Source organism: Solanum dulcamara, chromosome 4 (assembly GCF_947179165.1).
Source record: "Solanum dulcamara chromosome 4, daSolDulc1.2, whole genome shotgun sequence".
NCBI lineage: Eukaryota > Viridiplantae > Streptophyta > Magnoliopsida > Solanales > Solanaceae > Solanum > Solanum dulcamara.
In genome coordinates this window covers 9,230,756-9,257,006 of record NC_077240.1, presented here as the reverse complement: position 1 = coordinate 9,257,006, position 26,251 = coordinate 9,230,756, and the positions used below count along the sequence as shown (strand labels likewise).

The following is a 26,251-nucleotide window of genomic DNA, read 5'->3' as shown; positions in this document are numbered from 1 at the left end:
TTCACTGCAACTACATTCGGAAAAACTTTTGGTCATAGATTAGATGAGGCTCCATCAAACAAATAAATTCTCAAGATTTTAATTAGAATTTACTACTTTACTATATTTGGTCCAAGTTAATGAGTTATTGAATCTGTAATTCCAGAGCAACAAGCGACGGTTTCTCAAAGGTATATAATTTTGTTTTTGCTTTTGTTCATTCGAGAAAAAAAGCGTTATTTAATTTTACAACAATGAATTCGACAGTGATTGTAGACTTCTTGTATTATATTGGAGGACCTTCCATCCTTAATTATAGATTTTAGGATTGAGCCAAACAAATGAACTTCTCTGGTTTCTATAAGTCCCAATAATAAGTTTTGTATGGTGCAACTTTGAATTAGTCAAGCCAGTGTAATTTGAACACCAATCGATTAAAGAAAAGACTATGGAAGAATGCTTGGGGCAAAGTGATAGGAGCAGGGGTATATGGATTATACCATAACTTTATTTCTCACCAGTCTAATGTACAAAAGGAGCAGGGGAAAACTATTTAATTTGGATCAAATATGAAGTTTCTACATACAAATGAACAAGTTGCAACATCATCTTTTTTGGAAGTTCAACCTCCCAATGAAAAATGCAAATAGACTGGCAAAAACTAGGGGGTATGCAATCAAAACAACACCTACAATAGGTAATTGGTTGTGGTGAAATCCGAAATAATCCCTAAGAAAGGCTGCTACTGATTTCTTATCTCCAAACACAGTAATCTCCATATCAACATCTCCATATTGTGAAGTAAGCATCCCATTCAACGTCCACGATGTAGGTATTAGATAATAGAACCAAATCCACCATTTTGGGATTTGCTGCAATGAAGGAAAAAGGAGAAAAAGATTGAAGTGTAAATACACACACAGAGACAGCGGTAATTACAAAATACTCGTTGATTTCTACATCTAAAGAGACTTAAATTCTGAACCACTTACGGCTTTTGGCATCAAGAATCCAGCAAAGAGGTTGAACATTGTGTAAAAGGATGACTGAAGAATTGCAGCTACTGGCAAGTTTGGTGTCAATGAAACAAGCATCATTCCCAAGTATGTGAAGTACAACAATGTGCAGAACATCGAATAGAAGTACCACAAAACCTTGTGGGCCGACCAATAATATCCAATCATCGGATATGTGATGACAGTAAATGCAAGTGCTTGAGCTAAGAGATATGGAATTTCAATTGCCACCTACAAAATCAAGGTACTCAAGACTCAAATATGAAGCAGTGCACTGTTGAAGACAAGTGTAAGATTTGGTATTACTGAATCCCTATTAGTCTCAACAAGTCAACATGCCGAATTTGAAAGCCTTATATATTACCTGTGCTAATGCATAAGCCCATGACGCATACATCCCAGCAAATCTTTCCCGGTATAGGACGGATCGCTCCGTGGTCACATATGGTAAAACTGAAGATGAATTATTTATGCCACAGAAGATCACTGCAGTGAACATAGCACCAAATACACTGAAGACACTCTGCTGGTCATCTCTGTCAAAAAGGAGGAAGAAAAACAAAAAGGCAGTCTAAGAAAATATTTAAGTTGTTCAAGTATATAACATATACATACAAGCATGCATAACTAAGTCCATTATCATGGAGAGAGAACTTCAGTTCTGCGGCATCAACTTTCACACGCCAAAAATGGAACTCCAGAGTTCTGTTTTAACAGTGTGCATGATGTCAACAAAGAAAATATAAGCCATTTTTTAATGTTAACAAACCGAACAGGAAAAGAAATTATAGGATCAGACAACCTAATTCCTTTATCAACTGTATCATGCCAACCACTCAATTAAGCATCACTATTGCAAAAACATGTTACTCAGAAGTGACCAAGGAATTTCCATGAGGATGTAGAAAGTTTTAATTCCCACGGCATAATGAAGCATGTTGTCGATAAGTTAATTGAAACTTTGGCTGAATAGCATTTTATTGTCTTACAGTTTCGTCCCCTTATCCCAAAAGAGCAATCCAAAAACAACAGAAGCAAAAAGCATGTGCAGAGAGCGCATCAAATTGTATGAAGGACTCCTCCAATAGGACCAGTATTGCTTCCAGAAGCAAGTCTTGAATTGTCCCCAGCCATTCTGTGAAAACTGGGTGGGGAAATGCAAATCTTTTGAACCAGCTGGTGAGAAAGTCAGTTTTTTCACAAGCTCTTCGTTATTTCTACAAGAAGTATAAACCAAAGAGGAATCATGCATTAGTTAATATACAAAATGTGCTTATAAGTGATACAATGTGTAAGATACATTTTAAAACCAACGCAAAAATAGATAAGGTGAATAGCAATGACTAACTTGTGTAAAACAGAATTCTTATATACTTCAGCGAAGTCTATGCTAATCTCAGCTTCGCTGGATGTTGATGTAACCTCTAACATCCATGTTGCTGGATTGTAGTTGTTCTTTATTTTTGGCACACCAGAGATACCCTGTCAAATGAGGGAAAAACAGCAGTCTCAGCTACTACACAAAGAAGCTTTTATTACTGGCTTGCTGTAACATTGATAAAAAGGGAAATTAGCGCACCTCAAAATATTCAATCATTTTAGAAGAATTTTGTCCGAGTGGTCCCCAGTATATCATACGCCCACCAGTTTTCAATAGAATCAGCTGCAAAAGAGCACATTTCAGACGAATAACTTTTGATGATATCCTTGAAGGACGCATAGTTACACAAACTGAAAGATATTTCTAAGTAGATGTCTTTACTTTTAATTCAAGAGTTCTGCATTACTAAGTAATTGCTCCTCACATACATCTTACCTCATCAAATGCTTCAAATATGTCAATGCTCGGTTGGTGGATGGTGCAAACTATTGTTCTTCCTGTATCAGCAACATTTTTCACAGCCCGCATGACAATTGCAGCTGACCTTGCGTCCAACCCTGTTGTGGGTTCATCCATAAAGATAATTGAGGGATTTGCAACAAGCTCCACAGCAATTGTCAGCCGTTTACGTTGTTCAGTTGAAAGCCCACTAACACCTGGCATGCCAACCAACATGTCTTTTATACCATCTAGCTCAATGGTCTCAAGGACTTCTTTCACAAACTCCTGCACATGTGCCACATCAGTTCACACATAGATTATCCAGAAGGAATGGTGTTCATGAAGATTAGTAATTCAAACTTTCTTAGTAAGCTCGTACATATTTCGTTTTGGAGACAATCTGAGGATGAAGTCGTAACCAAGCAGAGAATATAACTGATTCTTCTACAGTTATCTGAGGAGAATGTATGTCTGTCTGCTCACAGTAACCTGAAACTCTAGCAAATGTCTCTTGAACTTTAGGGTAACCACCAACTTTTATTTCTCCTTCAACATAACCACTTGTTTTTCTACCGGCTAGAACATCAAGGAGGGTCGTTTTTCCAGCCCCACTGACACCCATAAGGGCTGCAAGGACACCAGGTCTAAGTGCACCAGTAATGTCCGAAAGAAGTTGAAGTCTATTTTGTGCGAAACCGAGCTCCTTCATTGCCTGAAATGGACATAAAACCACAACCTCAGCCACTGAAATTTGGTTTCAACAGCTTTTAATAATCCAAAAATGATGCTATACTAAATGAGAGAGGTTTAGAAGATCACCGCAGGCGTGTCAACATAGTACTGAACATCTCGAAACACAAGAGATAGGGGTTCAAAAGGTAGAACCATTCTTCCTGGAAAACAACAGATGAAGCCATATTTTTAAGAGCAAGGAAGCAACTATAAGAGAAGAGATAGATAGTAAAAAAAACAATATTTCTCATCCAATTATTCTTGCAATAGAATAAGAAGGTAACCTGCTCCTTCATGAGAATCCATTGTGGTCTTGGAATTTTCTTCTGCATCAGCTTTATCAGAAGAATCACTACTTCCTTCTATCTGGGGGTACTTATCCATTGATATAATGGCACGAGAACCAGGAGCTGCATCACATTTTCAAGAAAACCAGCAAGTGAACTACAAGATCTATTGTGCAGATTCTTATTTGTTTGGAGTACACAAACGATGAACATACCTTTTAAGAAAGTTAAGGCCAAGGTGAAACCGATGTTAAACAGTATTGTAAGGCCAAACAAGGCACAAACTGATATCCAATACAAATATCCATCAAAGTTTAACCCACGGCTTTCAAGGACTTCATTCCCTATAGTTGTATTTGCCGAGGGAATCTGCGTTTAAAAGTGAAGCATGTGATAAGAGTATTGAATAGATAATAAATTGAAAAATCTTCTATAAGACAGATAAAGATATTGGTTTAAGTTACAGACATGTATGTATCAAGTAGGTAAAAATCTAGCGAGGCTGCTAAGCTATCAATTTGGAGTTATTCTCATCCAGAATTTTGTGGCACATTTTAGAGGTTACTATAGTTAAAACTGGTCTACCCTAGTTCGAGAGGGAATTCAACTATCGAAACTGAGTGCCTATGAAGTACTTGAATGGATAGTTACAACAGGAATACTATCGTCAAGCACATGGGTCCAAGGAAGCCTTTAGATTAGTAATTTTCTTCAAGGAAAAACGTACTAATGCGTTCCAAAATGTGATCCGTTGTGTATATGATTAAGAATATTGCATATTCAGGTGTTTCTGTGAATCAAAGAGAATTTACGCTTTGTTACAAATTTGAGCTATGTCACTAGCATTGACATGGATAACAAAAAAGAACAGACAGACCACAACACTTTTATCATTTTCTTATATGGATGATCTCTTCTTCTTCTTTTTTCGGAGTGTAATTTCATGACAGAAGATGAATACTTTACAATATTGCATATTGTTGCCTCAAAACAACCATTTTGTGCTGAACTCGTCTTCCATATGCAATGTGCATAAGTCAGTTAAACAACTGAAAGAAGCAAAGTATTTGAGCTATTATTGGCTCTCACCTTTTGCCACCTTGGGGAGAGAAATTCATTTACAGCAAGACCTATCTCACCATATGTCAGCGGAGAAATCCAAAATCCCCATTTCAGCCAAATTGGCATTGAGGCTGTAGTCAAATAGTGGTAGTTTAGTTCTGCTACTCACCCTCACATGAGCATAATATAAAAAAATGAACAAAGAAGTAGGATCCCTTACGTCTTGGTATTATGAATCCGCTGAATAAAAAGACAAATAAGATTGACAAGCTACCAGCAGCTGTAGAAGCAACAATAGTCCGGCAGACAGAAGCCAAGAAACGGAACATGGAGATTGATGTCATGTGCACAGCAAATAATAGAAGTAATTGCCGGAAGAACCTGAAAGTGACACAATTTCGACACAAAAATTCTTGAAATTTGCTCAAATCACTACTTGACAGCTGGAATTGGTAAAGTGTAAGCTGCTGATGGAAGCCTATTGGAGATGGTGATATATAACCAACAAAACTATAGTTGAAGGAACAACAGCAACAATTAAAGTATAATATATTTACATGTAGCACTGACCTTCCAGACTCAGGGCTGAAACCAATGACATAATAGGTCAGACATGTCCAAATGACAGATTCTAATATAGAGAGAGGAATCTTGAGAATTGTGGCAGGAATTGCATACGCCCATGCTGGGTAAAAGCACAAGTCGTTCTGTTTATAGAAAACTGTAAGTCTTGCTATTGTCATGGTGAGCTCAGGGAATCCATCCACAAGAAGAATGATGAGAGCAAAAAACAGAGCTCCCAGATAAAAATTTGCATGTAAAAGATCAGTATCCATCCGAGTTCTCAAAAATACGGTCATAGTTATGAATGCAATGATGACAAGCTGCATGATAGAAGCATAAATTGCAATAAGTTGTGAGAAATCTCAATAAGGAAAATATGACTTCTATTTTTGCTTTGGATAATTTGATTGAGTATACAATATTTTGTAGCTTGAACTACCATAATAAAAAGAAATGACTGATCACTGACCTGAACATTTTTGAATATGTAGATAAAAGAATTCCTTTTCATCAGAAGGAATTCTCTTGACATACAAGCTCGAAAGAGTTCCCATTTAGGAAGTGAATAGTCACGAAAGGTTATAGAATTTCTATGACTCCTGGATTTATCATATGCAACAGAAAGTTCATCATTCATCTTTTTCCTGTATGGAGATTCCTTAAATTTTCTTGATAATGTATCAACTGACACAAATTTATATGTTTCTTTGGTTCCATGCCAATACTGTGCTTGATCCTTTTTCGATGTAACCTGAAAAAAATGAACAGAATTGATGAGCTTCTAATTGATAGAGAGAAATGTACGGGCCATTTAACTACTATGGACTTGCCTCCTGGAGGAAGTCAGCCACTCCTTTCCTTTCAGGACATTTGAACCCACAGCTTTCAAAAAATTCTAAAGCAGAATTTCTTGGCCCATGGTAAAGAATTTTTCCCTCAGCCATCAGGATTATATCATCAAAGAGATCAAAGGTTTCTGGTGCTGGTTGAAGAAGCGCGACAAGTATAGTGGCATCTGTAATATGCGCCAGCTGCTGAAGGCAAGCAACAATCTGGTACGTAGTCGAGCTATCTAAGCCATTTGATATTTCATCCATAAACAATGCTTTTGTTGGGCCAACAATAAGCTCTCCTGTGTCACACAATTCGTTAGTTGATTTATACTTGTCTTCCAAATGATATCAAGTACATCAGCAGACTTATAGCAGAACATATACAACTGACACTTTTGTTACAAAGTAGATCATGCTTTAAATTTACCTGTTGTCAGCCTTTTCTTTTGACCACCCGATATACCTCTTCTCATGGCATCACCAACCAATGTGTCAGCACAAATATCAAGTCCAAGAATCTGAACACATACAAGAATGTGGCAATCATCAACTTCTATTCCGATCTCTAACAAATAATTGTCAAAGAGGGTCCTTCAATAAAGTTACCTTCAGAATATAATCCGTCTGAAGATTTTTCTTTTGTCCTTCAACAGAAATTGCCTATATGATCAAATTTGATTTAGAAGGTTAAAAAACGTAACATCATTGACTGCAGAGGAATGATATAATCTTTTCCAATAAATACATCAATCAACTTATAGTTCAACAGGGATGAAACGGGAACACCTTGATGTTAAAACTACCTTCATGTAAGTATCTATATCTGGATCAGGAACAATTCCTGCTTCTTTCTCCCTTCTGCTTAGTTCAATTATAACATCTTCAAAAGGAAAGTCATTGCCTTAGAAACTAGAGCTGGAATGTATTCATCACTTACAGTTTATCTTCTATGTGCTCAAAGACATACCTGCTCTGCTTCCGACTCCTTGAAAACGAGATGAATAATCTAGTGTCTCTCTAACAGTCATTTCAGGGATGTGTAGATCATTTTGGCTTATATATGCAGAAGTTTTCTGTGGTACAAACTCTGCCAATTTATAACCATTGTAAGAAATCTCCCCAGAAACCTGTTAGACATGGCCAGAAGCATACACAGTCAGATTGACATAAGCTCCATATGTTATGTACTCTATCCATACCATGAATACTACATCATTCTTGTTCAAGTAAAGGTGCAAAAATTAGCGCAACTGTTCACTAGTTTCTTCTTGGAGGAGGCATTGGTAAAGTCAATAAAGCTTCTGTTCTCTTGGTGAAACAGGAGAAAAATAGCAATAACGTGTTCCCTAGCTGAGATTTTAAAGACATAAAGGAGCTGAAAGTGACTAAGAAGAACCAGAGAAATCACTAATAAAATAAATCCGACAAATGAAGGCCTGTAAATTTCACTTCATTGAAATAGAGAACTATTAATTCACATTCCAGTATGTTGTATATCAAAGCATTTGATTTATATCAACTGAAGGATTTTTTTTTTAAGAAAGTATTCCTATATTTTTCTCTTGCTGACATTAAAACAAAAGCAGCTTTCTTTTTTGTTTGACATTAAAAGAGAAACAACTTGAAGAGACCTTAAGAGAGTTGTCCAGATTTCCTGAAAGTGCTTTCAGTAGTGTTGTTTTTCCACATCCAGGAGGTCCAAGCAATAGAGTCATTCTGTAAGAATAGCAAAGCGCTTGAGTAAATTCAAAATGACAGGTTCAAGAACTCACATGTTAAAACAATGACTTCAAAATGAAGAGCTAACTCTCCATTCAGAACATGCTGGAGCGAAAACTGCTAAAAGGTAGACTGAAATTAGCCAAAAAAGTAAGCTGCACCAAGCTTACGTCTCAAAATTATCACAAATGCAAGACCAATTCGGACACTTAATCCACATAAAAACCAAATGTACCTCAAAAGACCCTCTTGCCAGTTTATGTGTATGATAATGTAATCACGAAATAATCACTTGCATCAATGCTAGTCAACTAACTTTCTGCAGAACAATACTCAACCAACCAAGTTCCAGTATCTGGAGGTTTGTACTGCATATGCAATGCACATTTTCAAGTTCCCAAGGTAAATACACGATTGAGAGGCTGAATGTTTTTTGGTTCACTTAACCGTTTCTCTTACATACTGCCAAAATGACCATTACTGAATAGGGCTATGAAAATATCAAGTGACAAATAAAACAAAGGATGACTAGTTCACACGCAACAACAACAACAACAACATACCCAATATAGCCCTACAAGTGGGGTCTGGGAAGGGTGAGGTGTACACAGACCTTACCCCTATCTTTGTGAGGTGGGGAGATTGTTTCTGATAGACTTTCGACTTTTCACAACATGGTTTGAAAGAAAATGCAAGAATAAAAAGCTATGATGAAAACATTGCAGAAAGAGAAGTACTGGCAATAAAAGTATTAGAGATAGACAAAGTAAAAGAAACTATAGTAGATCACAAGCTATGATGACTAGTTCACAAGCATTTTCACCAAATGCTGAGTTTAATACAATCATCACTTATTGCACCAGATATGAGATTAGAATAACTGGCAGTGTAACAATAATAACCAGAAAGAGGTCTGTCTCCTGCAAGTAAAAAACTAGAAATCCAAGTGGTTGGCGTACTAATTATAAATTACATGGCATAACTATTTAAATTGAGTATACGCAATGGAAAAGCTTCGATGACATACCGTCCGGGTTTTATTACACCGCTGACATCATTAATGATTTTAATCTTGGCCATTTCTGACTGTAGGCCTGGAAGCCTGGCAAGGTTCTGTTGAACAAATTGAATCACTAGATTAAGAGAACTGTCGAAATCACAAGTAGCAAAATAGAATAACCTAATGCTGGAGTTTGCACTTTCTGTAAAGCATTTAACATTTGAGTTCTGAAACCAGGATTATTTTAAAGATGCTCATGAAGTCTCTTTGACTTTTTCTAGCAGAATTGGTTTTAATGCATCAGAAAAATAACTTATTGTTGTCACATATAGGTAAAATGACCTAATGGAAAATACTATTAAAATTAGACAACTTAAAGTATCGGACTGGACAGATTAGCACAGAAAGATTCAAGTATTCCCAGTTCAAATGATTTAATTAATAACGTCTTCTCCTACATGAAGTCCTAATAAATGCCTCCTGATGATCATTTTTTAAATCCAGCGCTCCTACTTTGATTTGAACTAGCACATATGTAAGAGATCAGATTGATGACAATAAAAGCAGTGTTCAAACCAATAGCAAAAATTTACCATCATTGTGCTTTTGAGAGAATTCCAAAGAGTAGGGAGAGGCTTTCCATGAACTAGCTCACATTCTGCTTCAATGGTTAAATTTTTGTATCTCACTTCCACTGTAGGCAATTTTACACCAACTCTACAAGAGTCAACCGTAGCCTCAGTTCATTGAATTAAGTCTTAACAGATAAATCTTTGATAAAATGAGAGACAAACTGTGAGATATGCAGATAATGATGATCATAACTGAGCATTGTCAATCACCAAAATATTATGGCAATTCAAATGCAAGAGCAATGACCTTTCAATGGCAAGTTAACTAACAGAAATCTTACTTGTCAATTCTCTTTCTGATTTTGTGCAACAATTGAAGGTTGTCGTGTTCAATGTGTTTAATCATCTTTTCAATGAAAACATGCCTTTCTACAGCTCCGAGCTTGGTAACATCAGTTACCCTTTTCGTCTTAAAACTACCCTCATTTCCATTGATTTCCTCAAAGACAGATGACCTCAACCTGTCATACGTTGGCAGTCTCTCAATTGCTGCCCAAGCCAACATGTTCTCCTCATCTACAACATCGTCCTTCTCAGAAGCGCTCAAAGCTGAATTACTCCTCAAAATCGAAGTCTGGCGCCTGAATGATGATCTCAAGCTTCTTCCAATCTCTGAGAGATCCATTCTAAACGACTCTATATCGTCCGAACTAACAAGCTGAGCCATTTTTTGGTGTAAATGTTTTCAGCTCAAAACCTGCATTTTATAGGGAGAAGAAAAAAAAAAAAAAGGGGGGAGGGGAGGGTGTACCATGTATGCTTAACATAAAATATACATTCCTTGCTTGAACATCTAAATTTAAACCGTAATATATATGAGGTAAGGAAATACATCATTCAACTTTTCCTTGTTTTCCGTTATATAGATAACATAAATGAAAGAGACATACAGAGATAGTAAACAGATGTTTATAAATAAGGATTATTGTTGAAGGAATAGAAAAAGAGTGCTGAACATTTGTCTAACTCCTCAAGGCACATGCAAAGTCAGTTGACTTTCCTTGGAGGATTAAAAGGATTTGATTATTCTAAAACTCTGATATGCAAGTACATAAATTCCAAAGATCAAAGACTTAAACTAAAAGATTCTTCCTTTATAGCTTGATCATGCCACTTTTTATTAGTTGGCAAAAGAGACAAGAAATTAAACAAATTAAAACTTCTTCATATTGTTTATCATATACTCCTTCAGTTTCTTTTTAATTGTCAAATTTTGACTTGGCAACAATGATTGGTACAGTGAGTTTATCATTTTATCTCTATTAATTGATAGAGTTTTAAACATATTTACTCACTATATTTTTCAAAGACATTAATTCAATATTAATAAATTGAGGGTATAATAGAAAATAAATTGTCCTTTCTTGATTTGTCAAAATTGACAAATAAAAAAAATCAAATTAAGAAATATTTGAAAAATAAATAAAAACCAACAGAATAATATATATTATAATATTCTAACTATTCTTCATTTCTTTGTAGTTGGAGGGAGGTGGGTTGGGGAAGGGTGATATCTTTATGTGGACTCTTGTAAAGGCGTGAGACACTCCAGCTAAATAGAAGGTCCCCAGGAACAGCACTATCAATCTATAATATAACAACACAGAAAAATTAAACCTTTTTTCTATTTTAATAACTATGTACTAATTTCATGGGATACCCACCAGCAAGAGTACTAGGTTACTATGTTCACCCAAACTAGTGTTGAGTGTTTGTCCTGACTTTTTCAATATAATTAAGTTTACTTTTATAAAATGAAAACACAAAGTCTCCATATTTGTCTAGTCCTTTTTCTTGTGGGAAAAGGTTTATTGCTTTATAAATAAAGGCTCATTAGCATTCACAATGTAATCCTAGGGGTTTCGAGAGTTGTGTAGGGGGGAATTTGTAAGACACAAGTATTATATTAACACTTGTGTGAACCTCTTTATATTCCGAGTGAATTGTGTGAGGTTATTCCCCTCTATATTTTGTACTCTCATATTTATAGTGAATTGCTCATCTTCTCTTGTGGATGTAGGTCGGTTGACCGAACCACGTTAAATTATTATGTCTCTTTTAATATATTTCTCGTTTATCTGTTAGTCATGGTCTATCGAGATTTATTTTGCAAGCTTCCGCATAACACTTGATTATTTCGCTCCCAACAACTAGAGCATATGGAAAGAAATCACAGTATTTTGTCTCTATTGTGATTTGAACGTGAGATCCCATGGTGCTCAATCTAATAACTTTATTGACCACTAGGTCACACCCTCTGGTGCAAAATTAAACCTTATTAGTATGTATCAAAAGAACATTATCAGTGAAAAATAGAATCAACTAATGAGCAACCAAGGGTGTAGCCTGATGGTCAATGAAGTAGATTGAGAATTATAAGATATCAAATTCAAGTTCTGAAAAACAAAAGGCTTTAGTGGATGGAGTTAGCTTTATTATCTCGAATCATTCCAATACTAAGTAATACTATGTCTTTTAACTCAATTAGGGGTGTATAAAACTGCCTAATATCATAATTATTCATCAACATACTGGTCTTGAACCAAAATGAAAATGTAAATAAAAGAACAATATACGACAAAGAAAGATAAAGAAAAACGATGGGAGAAAATAGGAAGAAGCAAAAACACTTAGCTTAGAGTCTTTAAACAGTCTTGTAACGTTTCGCATTCAATTCTAAAAAAAATGTTTATATTTTCTAAAAAAATATTTATTTAAAACAAAATAAGAGAGAAAATAATTGTTTGGGGGATAAACAGAAGCTATTTTTCATTAACTTAAAAAAAAATCTTCAAAAGTATTATAAGCAAAAACAACTGTAAGAAAATACAGAAATATTAAGATTGGACAAACGATAATTATTGTTCAAAAGTATTTTTTAAATTAATTGGGTAAAAATAAATTATTTCTCAGCAAAAAAACAAAATATTCTTTAAAAAAGTACTTTTTAAAATAAATAAACTTTAAATTTTTTATCAAACACATCATAAAATTGGTTAATCTCTTGCTTTGAGTAAGGTTTACTTCATTTTCCCAAATCAAATATAAGGAATACACAAAAATCACATTTATCACAATTTAAGATTTGTAAGAAAGTCTATTTGAAGGCCTACAATTATTATTATTTTTTCAAAAATAACAAAACAACCTTCAGATTGATACAGATTATTTCAGGATTAATTATCGTGATTAATTATTTTAGGATTAGATATCCTGGGATAAGTTATCCCACATGTATATGAGATAACTTATTTCATCACTATGGTATAAATTGTGGAATAAGTTCTCCCAAATTTGACATCAAACAACATAACAAAATTTCCAAATTTGACAACCAAACAACACAACAAACTTTTAACCCCGAATTATTTTTTTATTCCAAGACTATTTATTTTTATCGATCACACCAAACTATCCAAAGATTAGAATATTCCCACTCAATTGCAGGCTGTCCATTTTCACGTCGACAAACGTGTTTTTAATATCTTTTGTCAATCATTTTTCTTCTATAATTTTTTTTATTAAATTGTATATCTTGTATATATATGATGTTTTATTCATAGATTTAAAATCATACTTTTTAATCCAGCTGACTAAGATGTTGTGTTTATTTAAAAAATTAATTAAAGAATGTATTAATATTTTATTGAGAATCAATAACTAATTAAAATGAACTACAGAGTTTGATCGCAAGTTCATAATTAATAAACTTTAATTTTGAATACGCTTTTATTAAGATATACGATTTTGTTCTTAATCTATAAATTTCGTGTTGTTTACAAATTCAAGTGGACACGGTTGGTATCAATTGATGAGTTTCGTTTTCTCACCGCCAAAAAAATGCACTTTCCTATAAATTAAAAGAACTTATAACGTAAATACTATTTATACAATCAAATATTTATAAGATAAATTAAATTAAATTTCTATAAGAAGAACTCGCTGGTAATTTAATAAAAATGTGAAATTATAACTTATTAAAAATAAATAAATATACTTTTTGATTGTAAATATATCATATCTTATAAGGTAGCACCTTTGGAGAAATGTACCAAACAATTTAAAAGTTTAGGAAATCTTGCTGTCAATCTTTGCACCAACAATATCTGTGTTATAGGATTGTTAAGTGTAGTTTATATCTCCCATATAACTTGCGATATATTAAACATGAATGGATTTACTTAATATGTACTTAAAAAATGGTTATTACGAGCTTTTTTTAGAGATTTCAAAAAGGCATATATATATATATATATAATATAACTTTGTGTTTCATTTCGAAAGAATCAAGTGGCTCGTGAATTCGTTATTTCTACCTCAAGATAGGTAAATTTTGGTAAAGCCGCAAAGATCAAAAAATTTTAGTGTGACAGAATCTAGAGTCAACTTCAAAAAAATATTTTGAACAATTCTAAATATGTTAAATTCTAAATTTTGGATATGTTACAGACGGTGTGTCTAATTTTGGTAGAATCAAGCGGATTGCAATTTTAACATTGTTATATCGAGATACAAACACTTTTTAGTGTCGCCGCAAGATTTGTCAGTGCTCCAAAATCTAAAGTGGACTTTGTAATAATATCTGGAAAGATCCAAAAATATTAAATTCTGAATTTTGGATATGTTGTATGTCTTATTTTGGAAGAATCAAGCGGTTCATGATTTTGTCATTGTCACGTCAAGATATAAATGGTTTAGTAAAGTCGCATAAATTTGAAATTTTCAGCCTGACAAAATTTAAAGCTAACTTTAAAAAATTATTTAGAAAGATTGAATGAGTTTCAATTTGAATTTTGGATTTATTGTGAATCAAGAAGTCTAGTTTTTGAAAAATAAAACCGTTCATGATTCCAATCTTCCTATAATAAGATATGAATTTTCTATCACAGATAGGTCAAGCCGTAAAAATGATGAAAATAAAAAGAAAACACAGGAAGGAAAAAAATACCTTGTCGCCATTGCTTGCAAATCGTTCTCAAAGCTTTTGTTGAAGACATCATGAAACTATGCTACAACTAATGAGTAGCATAATCTATTTATAGATTTCAAACGATTATCAAATTTGTCTCCTTAAGGGATTTGGTCAAGTTGATGGCATATCATCCTTTTTACAGTCATGGTGTGTATTACATTTTTTCTTTTTAAAATAAAAAATTGTCACATGAATTATTATGTACGAAAATAATTTCACTCTAACAAAATGTGACAATACATTAACTAACACATGTAATAATTCCAGCTGAAAATATTAATTTCACTCGATACAAGGTCTAGTTAGCATTGAGGTGCATTTCTCAGACTAATGAGTTATAGTTTAGGTCTGTTTCTTACACTTTCAATAATTTAGGTATGCAACTTAAATAAATTTAAATAATTTAAGTATATTTTTGATAGTTTACTTAAAAAAAATATGTCAGCAAAATAAAATCACTTGAACGGAAACTTAGGGGTCATGCACACTTGAGTGTGTGTGCGCACACATTTGATCCAGTTAGTATTAAGGTGTATTTTTAAAATTAATTAGTGATAATTTAAATGTATTTTTCATATTTTTAATAATTTAGATATAAAAAAAAGTGTACCTTTAATTCTTTTAAAACAGAAATTTGCTTATTATGGAAAGTCTCATTTCATATAAATCCATGGTAGAAGTCCACTTCTGTCAAAGGTTGCATTTAATGCTACTTCATGACAACTGAGCCACCAATTTTGATTGATAGTCAAAATTCAATAGTTAATCCTACGTGTGGAATCTTTTGAATTTTTGATTGAATTATGTCATTGTCAAATTAATTTATTAAAATAATATATTTTAATTTTTTTTATAAAATTAAAATATACATATTTAATAATAATATTTTAGGTATTAATTTATTTTTTTTAAAATCAATAACAAAAGGATAAATATTTGAAGGAATAAATAGACATAAAATGTTATTGTCAAATACGTTTTATTACCTTGTTACTCGTAAACACATTTTAAGGCTAAAACGTTACTAACGAATAAACTTTAAAAATTCGGAACCTTAATTGAGAATCAATAACCAATTAAAATGAATTATTGAGTTTGGTGGCAAGTTCATAAGAATAATCTTCAAAAATTTTGAGTTCGCCTATGTTTCTTAAGATGTGCTATTTTGTTCTTTATCTATAGATTTCGTGTGTTTATTTGATATGTAATAAAGTCGAATCTTTATAGAAATGTACCAAACAATTTTAAAAGTTAACGAAATTCATGCTGACAATCTTTGCACCAACAATATCTATGTTATAGACTTGTTTAATACGATCTATGTCTCCTAATATAATTTGCGATGTGATCTATTATATAGGAGCGATCGTTTTTTTTTATCTAATACGCACTCAAGATACAATTGTGAGTTTTGTGGAGATTTCAAAAAAATATCTATATTATATATATTTGGAGACTTAAAATATTATTTTATTCATCCAACAAAAATGATAATAGATAGATACTCTCTTCGTTCGTTTTTATTTGTCACTGTTTGACACACCCATTAAGAAAATAATTAAGGTATTTTATCATATTATTCCTACTAATTGATGTTTAGTATTATGTCTTAAAAAAATGATTTGAAGAATAATATTTAATATTAAGGATAAAATATGAGAACTTAACTATTCTTTCTTAATATGTAAAAGTGATAAATAAAAATGAAAAGGTTCAAAAATGCCCTTAACGTATTGGAAATGGTTCAGAAATGCCCTCATTCCACTTATTGGATCAAATTTGCTCTTATTTCCACCTATTAGGTCAAAAATGTCCTTAACGTATTAGAAATAGTTTTAAAATATCCGTCTTCTACCTATTGAATCAAAAATGTCCTTAGCCTATTAGAAATGGTTCAAATTTGCCCTTCCCTTTACTTATTAGAAAAAAATTCTCCTAACATATTAGGAATAACTCAAAAATTTACTAATTCTAATTATATATGTCAATAGTTTTTTTAACAATACTTTGACAATTATTTAGTTTTTTTATTTGTATTTTTTAAAAAAATTCTTACTTGTTTGACTTACCCAATAGAAGTATTTGTTTTAAATAAAATATATGAACTAACGTGTGAATTAATCCAAATGTATGTTGTATAACAATATTGTCTTAGTGACGGAGAAAAGAAATTTCATTATGTATGTCCATATAAAGATAATATTTGTTGAATTTTTTTTGAGTGTAAATACAATATCAACTAACATAATTTATACAAAATTTCAATAGTTTTAAAAGACTAAAATTTTTAGACAATGGGAAAAAATATATAATTAAGATGCTAATAGAAATAAAATGAATTAAAAAATAGAGTTTTAATTTATTCAAATTTGAAGGCTAAAAAGAATTTTTAATTGTTTTTGATGTTATAAAAATATTATATTTATTGATAAAATATATTAAGATCGCACGAAATGCGGATATATTAAATAGTAGTAAATAGTTGATAAACATACTTTTAGGTAGAAGAGGGCAAATTTGAATTATTTCTAATAGTTAAGGTTTTTTTTTATCTAATAGGTGGAAGGAGAGCATTTTTGAACCATTTATATACTTTAAGGGCATTTTTAATTCAATAGGTGGAAGAAGGGCATTTTTACACCATTTTTAATACGTTAAAGACATTTTTGAACTTTTTCCGTAAATAAAAATGAAATTTTATTTTAGAAATAAGTGACATGTAAAACTGAATGGTGAAGTGATTCGAAACAATAGAGCCGCACTTTGAGACCCGCACTTATTATTAGATCAAAATATCCTTATGACATCTATTTACACAAAGAAAAAAATACTTAAATCTCAATAACATTACGATTTACAATACGTTATTATTTTAGTGGAAGTAAAAGAACCGAAATGGTATGAAGCATTAATTCATTACAATTTATTACTACTAATAAAAAAGATGAAAGAAAATTACCTCACCAAAAGATGTGGTTAATCATAGTTTCAAGTTTGAATCTTGATTATAATTTATTTTTTTTAAGATAAAATATTTTTTTTGATGGGGGTCCTAACTCTACGAATTCGGATATAGTTGAGAACATATTCCACTTATTATAAAAAAGATTATTAATATCTTAAACCCGCCCTGAAAACACGGCTTCACCAGTGATGCCCAAAAGACAGAGGGAGAATTCAAGCACACGCCAGCTACGTTGTTAACCAAAACATAATTTTTCTTTGATCTTTTCTCGTTTCTTGGAAAGTATTTCGCGTCAACAAGAAAATCAAATCACATGGTTTAATCTCTCCATAATGCTGGAATTATCTATCACAGGTTTGGTTTTCTCCGCCAATTGCTACCCCTTTTTGTTTTTTTTCCCCTTTAAAATTAACCGATAATTGATTTGTTGATATTGACATACTGAATTTAAAGGTTGTATATTTATTGAAAATTGGATGTGGGTTTTTGATTTCTCCCTATTTTGTGCCCCATTTGTTCTTGTTTTGGGGTTTGATTTGAATGGTATAGATTTGTGTATCATCCTTTAATGTTAGTAAGGCTGTTTGTCTGCATTTTAATATCTTATCTTTACCCTCATTTACAGTCTTGTTATACCTTTTTTGGAGGGTGGGGGGCTGCTTTCCAGATTTGTGTGATTCTAGGGCCTGTTAGATAACGAAAAATCATTTTTTATGCAATAACCAGATGGTGATGAGTAGAAAATAACTGATTAAATTAGGAAAAATAATCCAAAAACCAAACAGGTCCTTGCTGTATGATCCCAATGTATGCTGATGCAATTTTCAGATGCTCTCTGTTTAATATTTGGAAGGGGTCTAATATTTCTCGCTTTTCTTCATAGGATGAGCCAGTGTGGAAATCATCCCACAAAGATCATTGGTGTTAGTAAAGTATTTTTCAGGTGAATTTATCTAAGATGTCTTTTTTGTGATGAATTGGAAAGGGTTTTTTTCTACTGTTATGATGTTTGTATCTATTAATAAGAGGATCCTTTTTTGCAGTTCAGGATTTAGGAGATTCTGTATTACTGGTCCATGCAGTTGGGAATGCACGGAAATGTTGCGGCAATAGTCTAATGTTCTATTGGAGTGTAGTCTTGGGGTTGTTCTAGGTTAGCAATGGAAAGTAAAGTAGTAGATGAAAATGAGGAAGGCCCGGTTGTTCCCATGCGTGTTGATAGATTTGGTTTTGTAAAGCAGGAACATGGTCCTACTGAAGGTTTAGCAAGGAGCCGGTCGGCCTTTGAATATCAGAGGTAGGGAACTCTTTTTTGATTCATTAGTTGCTGTAGTTAAGCTGGAGTTTTAATTTTTCTTGTCCTATTTCTACTTTTCCAACAGACTCTTGTTCTCCTCCTCCACACTCACTCAATTTGCCATCCTGAAGACTGATATGTAAACATATTTTTGTGATATCACAAAATTTGAATGGTGCTTCTTCAGACGTTTAATCAACAAGCTCCATATTAAGGAGAAACTTATTCTAATGCATTGCTTCTGTGTGATGAACAACTTTGTTTCTGCAGTATTTCTCCTGGTGTTTGGGACAATGAATCTTTATAAGTAATATTCGTGTACGAGAAGTAAATCGTATGGTTACACATTTAAGGCAACATATTTGTATCAGGAATAATAGCATTAAACTGGTACGAATACGTTGAATAGAGTAGAATGGATATATGGATACAACTGAACCCAATTAGTTATGAATTAAGGTGTTTTTTCTTAGAAAGGTACCGAATGAATTAAGGCATATTAATTGATTGATTGATTTTCTTATTACATTTATAAAAATATTTTGCAGAGATGAAAGAAGGATTAGGAAATGGAGAAAAATGATAGGTGTTGGAGGAAGTGATTGGAAGCAGTATGTTCGGAGGAAACCACATGTTGTTAAAAGACGAATACGGAAAGGAATTCCTGATTGTCTGAGGGGGCTTGTCTGGCAGCTAATTTCTGGAAGTCGAGACCTCTTGTTGTTAAATCCTGGAGTTTATGAGGTAAGAGTTAATTTTTACCGGGTTTTATTCTTCTTCTTTGTTTTCTGAAAAAAGTCTTGTTGCTAGTTTCAGTAACAAATGGAGATAGATAATTTGTGTGACCTTAGGAGAAAAGCTTAAAGTCCTACCTTTTTGGCTAATTTTGTTTGATCCAGGCTGATTCTATTTTTCAGTTGATTGTTCTGTCCTTGACTTGTTCATTTTTGCTTTACCTGTGTAATGGAAATCACTCATCTGATATAACATTTTATCTGCTGCAGCAACTAGTCATATATGAGACATCAGCTTCCGAGTTGGATATTATTCGAGATATTTCTCGCACGTTTCCTTCACATGTTTTCTTTCAGCAGAGACATGGACCTGGTCAAAGGTCTCTTTACAATGTTCTGAAAGCATATTCTGTCTTTGACCGAGATGTTGGATACGTACAGGTATATATCTTTAAATTATTGATTCACAGGTGATCTAGTGTATGGTTATCGATTTGGGATGATACTGATCATTTTGATTGCAGGGAATGGGATTCGTGGCAGGCCTGCTTCTTCTGTACATGAGTGAAGAAGATGCATTTTGGTTACTGGTTGCATTGTTGAAGGGAGCCGTTCACACTCCTATGGAAGGAATGTACTTGGTAAGCCTTGACCTTCAAACAGCTGGATGCAACCCCTGATAAATGTATATGGTAAATACATTTGAATGAAAAAGGATTTGGATGTGAAATATCTGATCAATTCCTAAGCATGAATAATTTGATTTTTCTTTCAGACCCCTCTATTGACCATGGTATCCAAGTTGATCACCGAATTTATATTTTTTTTATCCTTAATGCGATCAACTGGATACAAATTCAGAAAATCACTTCCATAGTCTAGGTTCCATATAATAGACATGACCACATGATGTGTCTCTGCGTGCATAGAGAGCCTATATCTCAACTACTCTCTCCTTTCCAATTTATACAGTGCTGGTTGATTTCATGCATGTCTAGTATCAAGCTAATCTCTCCTTTCCAATTTATATGACAGTGTTCGATTTTGGCACAAAGTTGTAAGATATTCATTTTTGTCTTCTGTATTATATCAGTTTGTAATGGGAAAAGAGAGTGAATTTATGGTTGAAAAGTTAGTTTGATGGAGAAGGCATCGCATCAGAGTTTAGAATTTGTATAATTAAATGGATTTGAATTCTTAGAATGGTGAAAGTTGGATAGAAATTAAATTGTGTCTAATATTTTGGAATATCCCAAGCTAGGGTCACCTTTTAAATGATTTCATTCGTACAGTTAATATGCTAGTAGTTATGTAAGTCCCCGATACCATATCTTTTAGGTTTCTAGTGGATGTGGAACGGAGTGGTAATCTCATCTGCATGGTCTGGAGCAATAGGATTATTCTAAGTAACTTCAAATAGTTTTATGGCAAGATTGAAATGCTTTATTCTCTTGGACTGTTTGTGTTCTTTGTGCTCTTCCTCCATATACTAATAAAGTGAGAGTTGGGCCTCATCACATATTATGTGATCTGAGTCCAATATAAAGTTGCCATCACATATTGTTATTTAAAAACTTTTATAAAGTTGGCAGCTGCAGCATAATTGCCTTGAGGTTGCTTTTCAACCTATCTGAAGTAGTCAGAGTTCTGATAAGCTGGTCCATTGCTTTTTTTTTTTGGCAGTAAATACTTGTAATAAACCAATTAGTTAAGAACGATATATGAGAATCAATGTACGAAGTTGTTTGGTGTCCGGTTCTGTTTAATATTAGATGTTTCATGAAATTCCGTCATTTCTGATGATGATCCATGAATTCTCTACTATCATGATCTCTGATCCTGGCAGTTGCTATATTTCTGTTGAGACTTTCAGCTACTTCCACATATTAGGAAGTGTTTGTTTTGATTACATATCATCTGTCAGATGGCCTACTTTATATTAAAATAATATATGTTGTTCATGCGGACTAGGTAGGATTGCCTCTGGTCCAGCAATACCTCTTTCAGTTTGATCATTTGGTGAAAGAGCACATGCCGAAGTTGGGTGAACATTTTGCTCAGGAACTGATAAATCCCAGCATGTATGCCAGTCAGTGGTTCATAACAGTTTTCTCGTACTCTTTCCCATTTCACTTGGCTCTCAGAATTTGGGATGTCTTTCTTTTTGAGGTCAGTAATCTATCATCATTGTATCCACTGTTTGATGCCTGAATTTACTGTTGAGCTTACTGAGTTCACTGTACCAGGGTGTTAAAGTCGTCTTCAAAGTTGGCTTGGCTCTATTGAAATATTGCCACGATGACCTGGTAAGTTTTAAATACAGAAAAGTTAATAAATGCTACTTTTTCTTGCTCCTACAGGCTAGAACAACTATAACACTCGCTTATTCGCAGGTAAAGTTGCCATTTGAGAAACTCATACACGCTTTGCGCAACTTCCCTGAGGATGCCATGAATCCAGATATACTTTTACCAATGGCTTTTTCAATCAAGGCTAGCCCTCTCTCTCTCTCTCTCTCTTCCTTCCCCCCTCCTTCTCTGTGATTACCAAGACTCTCCTCGCCTAACAGTGATATCTAAGAGTGTTAGACAAATGCTTGTAGGACCCAATGCCTTAATTCTCTGATTGTCAATGTAATGCTCGAATGGTCACCATAATAAGGTGGCCTTTTAAAGATGCATTTACTGGGAATATGAGGATGTATTGTGCGTAGGTTCAATCTATATATCTGACATACTAAGACACGAATGTAAATATGGACAGACTCAGAGAAAGCATGGTGGGCATGGCAAAAACTAGATGTTTCATGAAGTGTCTTGCAACATTTCCACTTGTGGGCATAATGAGACCTACAGAAGCTTATTCATTTGTAGTGGTTGAAAGGAAAAAATTGGACTTAATGAGGCTGTTGTCAAACCTTCAAAATGTATCTGAACATAGATACCATAAACTTTCTTGAAGCATTCTTGCTTCAGTTCCAAAGCTTGTATGACCTAATTCATAAACCCACTAGTATGCTTAATTGCATGGTAGTTCATACTCTATATGTAGTCTCGATGTATTATTTTCTTGAAACAGAATATGTAGTCTACCCAGTCAGGAAGTTCAAATGCTTTTTTGTTATTGTCAACTTACACAGCTCTAGGTTGGATAACTAGACTGCAGTTTTAATTTAAATACCTCTCTTTCTGGGCGGAATTCTGGCCATATTAGTTTATTGTTCCATGTTTAAGTTATACTTGACCCCTCATCCAGTGACATTACAAAGACATCCTTTTATTTAAGTACATTTGACTACATCTGTAGTTAAAATCTGTGCTAGTTATTCACCCAAGGGTGTGGCCTAGTGGTATGAAGTGTGTTGAGCACCATGAGGTCTCTGGTTTAAATCGTTTGAATCCCAGCAGAGACAAAGCACTAGGTGATTTCTTCCCATATGTTAGTCTTGGTGGACAGAGTTTTCTGGTACTTGTTGTTGGTTAGAGGTGACAAATATCCTGTGGAATTAGTCGAAGTACGTGCAAGTTGGCCCAGACACCACGGTTATTAAAATAAATAAATTGTGCTAGTTACATCTTCATGTAACTTATATCAGTAGTTTTTGTTAGTGTATATTTTTATGGTCAAAACTTTCAAATGAAAAACCAATTAATAAAAATTATTTCTATATTATTTTTCAGAGTGATACTTAAAAATTATTTCTATATTATTATTCAGAGTGATACTTTTGATTTCTCATTCACTTTCCAAGGACTGTTTTTGGGAAGGGATGAAGTTGGAATAACTGATAAAAATATTATAAATTGGAATTAACACACGGATAAAAGAAAACTAATGGAAACAGTAACTTGTAATGATTTTGTACAAGACAAGCAATATGCAGTACAATTTTAGCAATTTGAGGGGAGGTCCACATGATTAATCCTAATTTAATTTCACCAGCAAGGGAAAAAAATCCTTTCCCTCCTGGGAACCCTCCAAAGAAACTAAATAAATAAATAAATAATAATAACAATAATGATAATAATAATAAAACGAAAAAAAAGAAAACATTTGTAGTCAAAGCGCATGCACTGCTTCTGAATAAATTCACGTACAAAACATTGTTTTTTTCTTATTTTATAGAATTAGGCAATAAAACACTGTTTGCTTGCATATTGGAAAAGTTCGATGTCTATAGATAACTGAATTCATTAGTTCAAGTTATTTGACTGTTGTTCCTTGAGCCAATTGTCTATGTAAGCATTGTTTGTTTCTTTCTCTGGTGCTATGTCTTGCTATCTGCTGTGCATGATTTCAGTTGTTTTGTAGTTCTTAACCAGTGTTTATACGTTTCCTGTTCATTTGATGGATGCCCTTAGCTTAACTTTGAAAATTTTATATCAAGCTTCAGTCTGAAGTGTGAAAATGTTGAACTCAAACTAGGCACTCTACCTTGTATTGAAATTAATTCTCATTCTTATACATGATAACAGCCATCATTTTTATTATTATTTTAAATTACTGATGCCTATTGTGGGTAGTTTTGCATCAGTTGTGCTTGTGTTTTCTCTTGCATGTTTCTTGTACATCTCTCGCTTGCATTCCTCATGCGGTTAATCAGCAGTTCAAAGGTTGAACTTAAATTGGTGGATGTTTAGCAGCCTTAGGCTTATGAACCTGGAAAGTAAAATATTTTGGCTCTTCGTGGATCTATAAGCTAAAGTAGTTTGAGATCTACAAGTAGAATCTAACCAGTACAGGCTTGTTGTAAGGCTGCTAACTGATGAGTATTAAACCAAATTGAACGCATACAGATTGCATTCCTGTTGGTTAATTAGCACTGTAAGGTTGTATGTGGCAAAGATTTGTTTCCAAGCCTATGCAAAGGATTAAAGGGAAGGAATTGTTAGTATTAGCTAAAGAGTAGTTATATGATATTTGATGATATCCTGGAACAATCTAAAAAGGAAACAAAGGGCTCTCAGCATCTGGCTGAATACTTATGTGATTGCTGTCCCCTTGTGTCATCTCGTTAAGCTATTTCTCATTTGTATCTGTCCTTTTCATTTAATAGGTTTCCAAGAATTTGGAGGTACTGAAGCATGACTATGACCAGCAACGGCTGAAACCTCCTGAATCCCCAGTCAAACAGTAAGATGTACCAAAAGCAAAATACCTCTGGAGAAACAATCAACCAGCTTTTGTGCATAAAACTTGGATTCTTTAGTTCTCTGTTTAAAAAAACTTCAGCTGATGTACATAAACACATTGACCAGATTACCCAATCCATACAGTTTTTAGTACAAAATAGTCTACTATTTGGAGGCGAAGGCGCCTCAGTCTTTGCCATGAGGATCAATTGTACAAGTCCTACTAGGCTTCTTATGTTAAAATGTTATGTCCATCTCTCTCTCTTTGTTAAAGGTAGTTTTCTAATCAGTTTGCGCGCATTTTGACTGTTTCAGTGGATACCTGCTAACTCTGTGCTTTGTTATGTCAATCTTTATTAGACAACTAAAATTAATGGTGTGGCTTCTGTCCTGTCGGAATGTGGAGGAAAGACGATAACAAGCCATTAGGATAATTTCAGTGACTTAGCAGCCTTATCCTGTGATGTGGGATTGGGTTCCTGTCTCAATCTATAAGCTGCGTCAGCCTCATTACGTTTAGCTAACTAACCACACGAGTTGTTGGCATTTTAATATGTTTTGGCTGGATTTGTCAGAAGAAAACATGCATTTAGCAGTGGCAAAAAATCTTTGCTTCTTATTTTTTGTTCTATATATTTGCATAGACAGATATGTAAGACTTGGTTCTTTAGTTTCTTTTTTCACTGGTCCTCAACTAAAGGGTTGTGTGGTCACCCACGTTATAGTGATATTGGTTATTATATTATAAAAAATTAGTGCGGCGAATCAAATGATTACTAATGCTTAATTTCACAATTGGGGTCTAAGGAGGGTAGAAAGGTTGTCTCCGTTAGATCTTTGGTTCAAGAAGAATCGTGTTTAAGAACATAATGCTTGATTATTGCATCAAGAAATTCGTATTTAGGTGGACCACCTACTACTTTATACTACTATGAGTTGGAACTAATTAGCACTGTATCAAACAAGTTGCTAGTTGTTGAAGACATGCATAAAGTTGCTTGCAGCAGCTTGTAGTAAAATCGAGGTTGAATGGCTCGGATTTCAAAATTAAATAGATCCGTCTCTCAAAGTCAGGAAAATGTTACTTATGATTTACTCTTTCCTTTATTTGTCACGTTTTGCTTTATGAGACTGCATAAATTTTAATATTTTTTCATCATATTAATATGACAAGGATTGTAACTTGTAGTAGTATTTTTCGTATAGTTTTTTAACATCTAATTTAAAATTTAAAATATTAAATTAATCTAATTCAATTTAACTTTAAAAATTAGTTAAATTAATTTTCATAAAGCGAAATGTGAGAAGTAAAAATAAAATTATGCTTTTAAGGGGTCTTCAGCCAAATTATTGTCCTTTAGCTCTAGCAAGGGGTGGATTGTGATATGGTGATGGTGACTCTATCAACTATTTGCAAACAAGAACTGTCAAGCATTAATAAATATGCAAGCTCTTGCTTGTTGCTACAACACATTAAGGAAATTATCAATTGTTTCCTCAACTTG

General features: G+C 33.4%; 2 protein-coding genes across 3 annotated transcripts; one reads left to right on the top strand and one right to left on the bottom strand.

Annotated features, from left to right (window-relative positions):
* Positions 1–453: 453 nt before the first annotated feature.
* LOC129886048 (pleiotropic drug resistance protein 3) lies at positions 454–10,340 on the bottom strand. Its single transcript, XM_055960562.1, has 24 exons — positions 9,928–10,340; positions 9,608–9,731; positions 9,042–9,127; positions 7,927–8,011; positions 7,263–7,422; positions 7,099–7,175; positions 6,902–6,955; positions 6,723–6,813; positions 6,293–6,594; positions 5,932–6,213; positions 5,469–5,782; positions 5,119–5,279; positions 4,926–5,029; positions 4,052–4,205; positions 3,834–3,959; positions 3,637–3,710; positions 3,197–3,529; positions 2,812–3,102; positions 2,575–2,658; positions 2,344–2,477; positions 1,985–2,212; positions 1,360–1,531; positions 972–1,226; positions 454–851 (listed from the first exon to the last, which is right to left on the bottom strand). The coding sequence occupies exons 1-24, from the start codon at positions 10,311–10,313 to the stop codon at positions 585–587; spliced, it is 4,344 nt and encodes a 1,447-aa protein (XP_055816537.1). The 5' UTR covers positions 10,314–10,340; the 3' UTR covers positions 454–584.
* A 7,401-nt stretch (positions 10,341–17,741) lies between these two features.
* Positions 17,742–25,035, top strand: LOC129886047 (uncharacterized). 2 transcript variants are annotated; one of them, XM_055960560.1, is made up of 10 exons: positions 17,742–17,937; positions 18,467–18,526; positions 18,632–18,880; positions 19,429–19,624; positions 19,885–20,055; positions 20,139–20,255; positions 21,586–21,783; positions 21,861–21,920; positions 22,008–22,106; positions 24,671–25,035. In XM_055960560.1, exons 3-10 carry the CDS (start codon positions 18,744–18,746, stop codon positions 24,749–24,751), a joined length of 1,059 nt encoding a protein of 352 aa, XP_055816535.1. In that variant the 5' UTR covers positions 17,742–17,937; positions 18,467–18,526; positions 18,632–18,743; the 3' UTR covers positions 24,752–25,035. The 2 variants fall into 2 exon arrangements, with proteins under 2 accessions (XP_055816535.1, XP_055816534.1); XM_055960559.1 differs by having other exon boundaries at positions 18,627–18,880.
* The last annotated feature ends 1,216 nt before the right edge of the window (positions 25,036–26,251 follow it).

Excerpts from the sequence above, each read along its gene's own strand:
- LOC129886048 (XM_055960562.1), bottom strand. The coding sequence starts at position 10,313 with ATGGCTCAGCTTGTTAGTTCGGACGATATAGAGTCGTTTAGAATGGAT. Across the intron at positions 6,956-7,098 it reads ATATAGATACTTACATGAAG|GCAATTTCTGTTGAAGGACA; the intron begins GTAGTTTTAACA and ends TTGATCATATAG. Across the intron at positions 6,595-6,722 it reads AAAGAAAAGGCTGACAACAG|GAGAGCTTATTGTTGGCCCA; the intron begins GTAAATTTAAAG and ends TGTGTGACACAG.
- LOC129886047 (XM_055960560.1), top strand. The coding sequence starts at position 18,744 with ATGGAAAGTAAAGTAGTAGATGAAAATGAGGAAGGCCCGGTTGTTCCC. Across the intron at positions 19,625-19,884 it reads TAAATCCTGGAGTTTATGAG|CAACTAGTCATATATGAGAC; the intron begins GTAAGAGTTAAT and ends TATCTGCTGCAG. Across the intron at positions 21,784-21,860 it reads GGGATGTCTTTCTTTTTGAG|GGTGTTAAAGTCGTCTTCAA; the intron begins GTCAGTAATCTA and ends TCACTGTACCAG.